Raw genomic sequence first — 9,164 nt, forward strand, 5'->3', positions numbered from 1 at the left:
ACTCCAGTTTATTTTGGATCCAGAAGAAGTGAAGACCTAGGGCAAAGTGCTGCTGCTAAGATCAAAGAGACAGACAGGTGAGTACCAGAGCTCACAGCCGCCTGGAGGCAGGGCCTTGCATACCAGTAACAAGGTAGGAAATTGCTAACAGTAATTAAAAATTTCTGAATCCTTAGGACTAAGAATTTAAATCTTCAGGGGACCCAGTCATAGGAGGACTCCTATGCTTTTTGAGTTTTGCTTGGCTTTCACAGTGAATATTAGAGAAAAGTCCTCCACTGCTTCCAGCTGAAGGGTGGTTGGGGGACCATTTTGTAGAGCCCCATTCTTCCTAATAAGATCTGCCCTTGGGAGGAAGTAGTTACCCAGAGCCTGACCTGCTGGGGTTTTACCAGAGACTAGCTGAGTGGGCTGAACCCCAACGAGAGATCATTCTAGTTTTCCATGTGGGTGAAGCAACATGCCCATCTCCTATCCATTGTAACCATCATCTACCTCTAAACAGGAGTAAGGAAAGGAGATGTCCTGAGAAACACTTGTAAACTGCACAGTCCAGTGACATAGACTCACTAAGAGACAGATCTAATCATAGGACTATAGAACACTTCCTCGCAATCCCTCCCCCAACACATTACCAACACTTTTTAAAAAGCCTAATTTAACAGTACATTTATAAGGCATACTAAAAGACAAAACAAAACAATTTGAAGATACAATGAAAGCATCAGAAAAAGACATGGTAGTGATATTGCAATTATCAGAAGAGGAATTTTAAAGAGCAGTGCTTAATATGCTAAAGAACAAGGCTTAATATGCTAAGGGTTTACTGGATGAAGTAGACAGCCTGCAAGAACAGGTGGGTAATGCAACCAGGGAAATGAAAAACCTAATAGGGAAGCAAAAGAAAATGACAGAGACCAGCATACAGTAGTGCACATTTAAAAAATCATGCATCTGCCTTTATTGGGAGTAGTAGGTGGTACATTCTAACAGCAGTAAAAAAATTCAATTTACAAAAACAGGGATTCAGTGAAGCTGCCTGGGGTACCCAGATTCAAACGTAGATGCCGGCACACAGCAGGAGGAAGAGGACACCAAAGCCCATGAAGAGCAAGGCCTCCAGAGAGATGAGGCATCTACCTGATGGAGAAGAACATGCAAGTGGTCAGATGGGGGAAGACAGCTGGGTTGACTTGGCCGGTGTATCTGCTCAGGGCCTTGAGCTCCATCTCGCCAACACAGGCTACACTGCCAGGACTGCGCATTTTTATTCCCAGCACTCAAGAGACTAAGGCAGGAGGGTCCTAAATTCAAGCCCAGTCTGGGCAACTTGGTGACTTAGCAAGACCCTGACTCAAAATACAAAAATCTGTTTTATGGTATGAGTTATAATGTCTCCTCTTTTATTATGATTTTATTTGAGACTTCTCCCTTTTCACTCTCACCAAAGGTTTGTCCATCTTGTTTACATTTTAAAACAAAAAACTTCTAGTTCAATTGATCATTTTTTCTTAGTCTCTATTTCATTATTTCTGCTCTTACCTTTATATCTTCTTTCCCTCTACCAGCTGTGACCTTAGTTGTTTTTTTCACTAGTTCCTTGAGGTATAAAAGTTAAATTGATCATCTGAGGTCTTTGCTTTTTCTTTTATAGGCACTGACCACAATAAACTGCCCTCTCAGAATTGGTTTTACTGCATTTATAAGTTTTGGTATGTTGCGTTTTCATCTTTATTTGTCTTAAGATATTTCAAATTTTTCCCCTTTTTTTTGATTCACTGGTTGTTCAGGAGGATGTGATTTAATTTCCACATAATTGTGAATTTCTAGGGTTTTTTCCTGTTATTGATTTCTAGTTTGATACCATTATTGCTACATATATTTGATACTATTTCAATCTTAACTATGTTAAGACTTAGTTTGTGGCCTAACATTTAATCTATCCTAGAGAATACACTTGAAAATAATGCATATTCTTCTATTGTTGGAATGTCTATAAATTAATATTAAATCCATTTCATTTAAGGTGTGCCTCAAGTCCAACATTGCCTTATTTTCCCTCTGAATTATTTATTGTCTTATTACTTATGCCTTATTTTCTGTCTGAATTGTCCAAAGAGGTATTGAAATCCTTATTATTATACTACAGTCTATTTCTCCCTCAAAATTTCCTTTATATATTTTGCTCCTATGATGTTGGCTGCATATATGTCTACAATTGTTATATACTCTTGATGAATTTACCCTCTTAACATTGTGTAAGGTCTTTCTTGTCTTTTGATACAGTTTTTTATTTAAAGTCTATTTTTTTCTGATCTCAGTGCAGCTACTTATATTATCTTTGGGTTGCCATTTGCAGGAAATATCTTTTTCTATCCCTTCATTTACATTCTATGTACCCTTAAAGCTGAAGTGAGTCTCTTGTGGATAGCACATAGTTGGGACCTTAAAACAAATCTATTTTGCCACCTTTTGATTGAAAAAATTGGTGCATTTATATTTAAAGAAACTATTGGTAGGTGAGGACATACTGCTGTCTTTCTGTTAATTGCTTTCCAATTTTTTGGTAGATTTTTGGTCCTTTCCTCTGCTATTATCTTCCTTAGTGATTTGATGATTTTCTTTAATTCCTTCCTCTTTATCTTTTGTAGATATAATACAGGTTTTTGCTTTGTAGTAACAATGAAGCTTGCATGAAATATGATTACATCAGTCTATTTTAATTTAATTCAATTGCATATAAAAGCTCTTTATGTTTATTTTCCCATCATATTTATGTTTTCAATGGTTTTAATATTGTCTCTTTATTAACAAATTTCTATAGCTATGGTTATTTTAGTGCTTTTTTATTTTACACTTTGTAGGAGCCAGCCTATGAGTTTATCCCTGGCCAGGAGGCAAACAGAAGTTAAAGACACAGACACAGAGATAATTTAGAATGAAGAGAACATGGGGCTCTTGCCTCCAGTGGACAAGGAGCCCTGAGCATTTGGCTCACCTCACTTTTATTCACTTAGATATGGGAATGAACAATTAGATTAATAGAAGAGTCATCTGTTTCTTATCTATAGCATGTACCCAGGTAAACATCCAGATCTCAGCTGTATTGAGTCTTCTCTGGAACTTGCAACATGCTAGAATGTCTGCATATTGCCAAAGGAAGCATAGCTTGCTGTTTTTCTCTTCTGTACTTGCAGAGGTCAATTAGGCCTTGATCCTCAGTATCTGGTCTCCTACAACCCTTTATACCTGAGTTACAAGTCATTTACACACCACTGTTCCAGGATTGAGTGTCTTACCTTTGGATATATGGTTACTTTTAGAATGAATTTTATCCATTCCAATTGTACTGTGAATAAACCACTGGAGCCAACTAAGGTTGGACTTTGAACCTCCAGAAGTGTTAGCTAAATAAATCTCTTTTCTTTAATAAAATGAGACTGCCTCAAGAATTTTGTTTATACTAATCCCCCCCCCCAAGAAAGAACTAATATGCCATCACAAATGGTGAGAACAATTCAGAAAATAGTAAATGCTCAAAAAATGGTCACTAATGCTACTGCTACTACTACTATTGTTTTTATTCTATTAGACTATGAACTCTCTGGGGACCATTTCAGCATGGAGGATCAGAGCTCACTGCAGGGGCATTGTTGTACCTGGGGAGGTTAACTCTATTTGATCCTGCAAGTCAACCTGGAGGGGTGGGCCTCAGAACCAGACTCCTTGGAATGTCCCTACTCTGAGTAGCATGAACCATCTTTAGTTTGACTGACTTCTGACACTCTGTGCATCACTGTTTGTGCTGTGAGCCATGGATAATTCCAGGCTAATCCAAAGATGTATTTCAAAAAGAAACAAGGAATTAATCATTGACAGATACAAGTAGAACAGCTGAGAGATGATTTTGGTTTTTTATAAACCTCATTATTTTAGGAGTTCATTTTTACTAAAACCCACGAAAGAACCGAAATTCTCCTAAAAGCTGGTATCCAAGCAAGGGCCAAAAGGGTGCAGAGAATAAAATCCACAGAAGAGGCAGAATAACTTCAAAAGCTGAGGCCAGTTGGTTCTCTCTCTCTTTTTTTTTTTTTGGCACCGGGGATCTAACTGGGGTCTGCACAGCAGGCGGCAAAACCACTGGGCTAAATCCCCGGCCCCATCTTTTCTATGGGCATATTAGTCTGTTACAAAAGAATATATGTACTGCAGTGGAATACTAGAAAACCACAAAAAGAAAAAAGGGTGAAATTACCTTTTGTTTCCATTTTTCTGTCTTTTTTGTACAGTGCTAGAGACAGAACCCATGGCCTTGTGCAAGCTAAAATTCTACCACTGAGCTACATCCCTAGTCCTCACCCTTGAGTTTCACAAGCCAAATAAAATTACTATTAAAGTAATTGGCATCTAAATATTTTTGCATAGCTGTGTTGTATGCACTGCTTTATTTCCTGCTATTCAATGTAACATTATGTTTGTTTTTTCAGTAACATATAATTATTGTACATATTCATGTGGTAGAGTCATAATCATTACGTATGTATACATAGCAGGGTAATTAGCATTTCCACCGGTGTTAGTCAGCTTTCTGTTATTATTTATGATTAACTTTTAAAGAGAACAATTTTATTTTGACTCACAGGTGGATCCAGTCCATGATTGATTATCCCCACTGCTTTTGTGCCTGTGGTAAGGCAGCACATTGTGGCAGGAGAGAGTGATGGAACAAAACTGCTCACCTCAGGGACAGGGAGCAAAAGAGTGAGGAGGGGTCAGGGCCTCAAAATCCTCTTAAAGGCCACACGCAACAATGGCCTAAAGACCTACTAGGCCACAGCTCCTACAGTCTCTGTCATCTGCCAACAGCTCCCTGCTGGGAATGCAGCCTTTGGAGGCATGTACTGTAACATTCAAAGTATAGGACTATCTTCTTCAGTACGTACCCTTTCTTTGAGTTGGAAACCTTCAAACTCCTGTCTTCAGTTCTTTATAAAACCTATACTAAGCTTTTGTGAACCATAGTCATCCTTCTGAGCTCTTAGATGAAATCTTCCATTTCTCTTATGTAGCTATATTTTCTAATGATACAAATAATGGGCATTCATTATAGAAAAATGTTAAACATGAATAAAGCAGAGACTATATTAAAATAACATTAAATTCTGTCAAAGGATACTAAAATATGAAGAAACTTAATGCCTCTACCTCCCAGATATATTCTTATCATGGGGAAAACTCCACTTAGAGGAAATGATCTTTCTTACATAGTACATCCTTACTCTGTCAGAATTATCTCTTCAAGGGCTGGGGATTTAGCTCAGTGGTTTCACCGCCTGCTGCGCAAGAGCAAATACCCGAGTTCGATCTCTGGTACCAAAAAAAAAAAAAAAAGAGTTATCTTTTCAAGTAACTGCAATTAAATTTGAGTGAGTATGCTTAGAGTAAAAGATCAAATGTATGTATCAGCGTACATATGCATACTTTTTTTATTAATTTACAAAGCAAGTGTAATTATTTGTGAAAAATAATTTTCACAAATTTGCGAAATAGGTCCATATCAGATAATCTTTCTTTTTTAGTGAATCAATTGTATTTCATTTTGTTCATACCACATTATTATTTAACCAGTTTTCTATAGATAGATATTTCTCATTTTTACTATGACAACACCACAATGAACATTTATAGATGTTTTTTGCACGTTTAACACTCACACATGCACCCACACATCCGCACATGCACACACGCAGACATACACCCACACTTCTATAGGGAAAGCTCTAAGTAAATTCCTAGTCATGGTATTGAAAGTAAAGGAATAATTCCATTGCTTAAAATTTTAAAGTTTGAAATACAATGCCTCTTTCCACATGGTCCCTCCTTGTGAGCTAGTTTGAGCTTTTTACAGGACAGCAGGATCAGGTCAGTCAGACCATTAACTTGGTGGCTGAATAAGAGTAATGATTCTAGCAAACAAACTAGAAGTTACAATGTCGTTTCTGACACAGCCTCGAAAACCATGCAGCACTGCTTCTTCCACAGAATCTACTCAGACACAAGAAGAGGAGGCACAGGCCCCACCTCATGATGGGTAGAGTCAAAGTCACTCTCAGATTGTCATGCAGAATGGGAGACATTGTTCCAGATAATTAAAAAAATTAACCAACCTCATTCTCCAGTAGGTTTGAGTAAATTAATACTTTTGTGGAGTATATTAGAATACCCATTTCCCAAGCCCTTTGAAAATCTGACTAATTAAAAATGGTTGCTTCTTTACTAGTTTGATTTACATTTGTGTATCAGTAACATTAGGCAAATTTTCCTATGTTTATTGGCCCCTTAGATTTGTATTCCTGGTATCTGACCACTTACAAACTTTTGTATCGGATGATTGTTAATTTTCAGAGCAATTTGTAAGTGAATAAATTGTCCCTCCCATTGTGATTGTACATATGTTTTGGATATTACTTTTCCTCTTTGTTTTAATAGCTTTTTAAATTTTTTGTCACACTGAAATTTATAATTTGTCTATAGTCACATTTATCAGTATTTTTTATTATAGTTTCTGGATTTAGATCTTGACAAAAACGTCACATTTGCTCCAACATTATTTTTAATATTCTGTAATTTTTTCTAAGATTCGGCCATTTGACCTTGTAATCTGCCCCAAATAATGTTATAAGATTGAATATCTTAGCAATATCCCCTTACTCAGTACATAATAATTTTTATGTACTGTTGGATTCTAGTTGCTTATGTTTTCCCTGAGTTGAAGCTTTTCTTCCATTCCAGACATTCCCCCAAATTCTCATTTCTTGTGACTGTATCTAAGTTAACCAAAATTTTGGTTTTTATTTTATTTTATTTCTGATTATTTCCTACATATGTAACTCCATGTCTGTTGTTTTCTAATTCTAATTTGTATTGTTTTGCATAATGTCTCAATAGTTTAAAACTCTTTTGGTGACAGTATGTTGCAGTTGTGATCTATGTGTGTCTTCCTGCAATATTTTCATTATTTGTAGGTAAATTATTCTACTTTTCTTCTTCCCCAATAATAAATTTGTATTACATTCCACTTCACACTTTTCAATTGATCATTTGTATAGAACTATTAAGTAGTCAGTGTGTTTTTTCCTAAGAGCTCCCTCTTCTGTTACTTTTGTGAAATGTTTAAAACTTTAGCCAGTTGTTTTCTGAATTGCTCACCCCCTACAGTGGTGGTGGTGAACCTGTAGCACATGTGCCACCTCAGGCACACAGATCCTCTCTGTTGGGACATGAGGCAAGTTTCCCCAGCATCGCCCCAGTAGCCAAGCATTCAGGTTTAATTATAGTGTTGGCACTTTGTGATAAATAAGTGGGTTTTGGGCTGCAGTTTAGGAACTTGGTCTCTAAAAATATCACCATCACTGTCCTAAAATTCCTTTTCTTTCCTTGTCCCTGTTACTTCTATTCTGCTCAAATTTTATTCCATCTGTAACAGTTTCTTCTCAGTGTAGTAACCTATTCCCAGAGAAAGTCATGGCTGGTTGGTTTCAAAATGCTTCATACCCTACACCATTCCAAGGACTCTCTGAATTTTCAAAGAACCTCACACATAATCTACTTTTGCAATGGGAAAAACTGTACCTAGAGTCATCTGCTGTCCTGTGATTGGCTTTTCAGTTAATACCTCTTAGCTATTTGTGGGCTCTTTGGTTTTCAAGTCCTCTGATTTCCTTTGCTTTCTCCCAGGTCCTTTTCTCTCCTTTTTCTTTAGCAATTACCAAAACTTTACAAAACATTAGAAATTCTCACAGCTTGTGTATCTTTGCCCTCATATATATTTTATAAAATAGGAGCTTTAAAATGTTAGATGTTAAAATGTAAAATGTAGTTAAGTGACATAGGAAAACTGAAAGGGAGAACTGAAAGTGGGAAATTCCTGTGAAACATAGAGGACCATTCCATATAAATGGCCCATACCCATGGAGGAAAGACACTCACTGCAGACTTTGGAGATTTTGCTCCATCGTGTGGGTAACAGACAACACCATTCTGGTTTTCATCATGGCCAACAGGTGTATCCTCCAAATCGCTCTCCTGTTGTCCTTCTCTACCATATCTCTTTCCTTAAGCTACAAATTGCTTCAAGCCCAACAACGCAGCAGCAGTTTGGCCTGTGGGGAGCTTTTGAAGCAGTTGAAAGGAAAACCTGAATATTGCCTCAAGGACAGGATGGATTTCAAATTCCCTGAGGAGATCAAGCAACCACAGCACTTCCGGAAGGAGAATGCTGCTCTTGTCATCCAGGAGATGCTCCAGAATATCTTGGATATTGTCAGAAAAAATTTCTCTAACACTGTATGGAATGAGACCATTGTTGAGAACCTCCTTGTTGAACTCCATCAGCAGATGGACAGTCTGAAGACACTCCTGCAGGAAATACTGGAGAAGAAGGACATTACCTGGGAGGACACCATGATCATTCCACGCCTGAAGGGGTATTATTGGAGGATCAGGAGGCACATGAAGGCCAAGGACAACAGCATTTGTGCCTGGACAGTAGTCCAGGTAGAACTCTCCAGGAACTTTTCCTTCATTAACAGACTTACAGATTATTTCCAAGACTGAAGATAGGCCAGGCTGTGCCACTGGGACAGGACAATGCCTTCAGGAAATTTTCATGAAGTGACTGACAACAAATGGACTGCATGGGAAAGGACAGTAGAAGAGCTGAAACCATTTATTAATTTATGAATTAAGTTATTTGTATTCTTTATTTAAATTTTTACCTTGGAAAGTAAATTATTTATGACATAACATCAGAATGGGAGTTTTCCTTTCAACTTGGTTTATGTGGCCATTGATGTTAACAATTGCTGAGCAGCTATTAGATGTTCTTTATTAAATATATGCCTGCAAAGTAGTACAGTTTCTGGGCCCTGCCTTTGAGGAATTTAAAATTCAAGGAAGCCACATGTAATACACAAGGTAAGAGATAATAAGGGAACTTAACCTTCTAGGTAAATTAGAGTGACACGAATTGTAAGGGATTGGAAGGGAAGGGGCAAGCACAGCTGGCTTCATAGAATTAAGCCAGAAAGGACACTTGAATAGATGGGATGTGAATAAAAGGATACAGCGAATACCCATTGTCTTTGGTGCTTTTCTTCCTTTTA

At 37.4% G+C, this 9,164-nt stretch overlaps 1 protein-coding gene and 1 pseudogene across 1 annotated transcript; one reads left to right on the plus strand and one right to left on the minus strand.

The window, feature by feature from the left end:
• Positions 1–755: 755 nt before the first annotated feature.
• Positions 756–2,546, minus strand: LOC147825881 (dolichyl-diphosphooligosaccharide--protein glycosyltransferase subunit TMEM258 pseudogene; annotated as a pseudogene).
• Positions 2,547–7,937: 5,391 nt separating this feature from the next.
• On the plus strand, positions 7,938–8,617 carry LOC147825882 (interferon beta-like). Its single transcript, XM_087183537.1, has one exon. It carries the CDS (start codon positions 8,053–8,055, stop codon positions 8,614–8,616), a length of 564 nt encoding a protein of 187 aa, XP_087039663.1. The 5' UTR covers positions 7,938–8,052; the 3' UTR covers position 8,617.
• The last annotated feature ends 547 nt before the right edge of the window (positions 8,618–9,164 follow it).

The sequence above is a fragment of the Heterocephalus glaber genome, unplaced genomic scaffold (assembly GCF_053883595.1).
Source record: "Heterocephalus glaber isolate CG9 unplaced genomic scaffold, H.glaber_assembly_v1.0 deba00001481, whole genome shotgun sequence".
In the NCBI taxonomy this organism is placed as follows: domain Eukaryota; kingdom Metazoa; phylum Chordata; class Mammalia; order Rodentia; family Bathyergidae; genus Heterocephalus; species Heterocephalus glaber.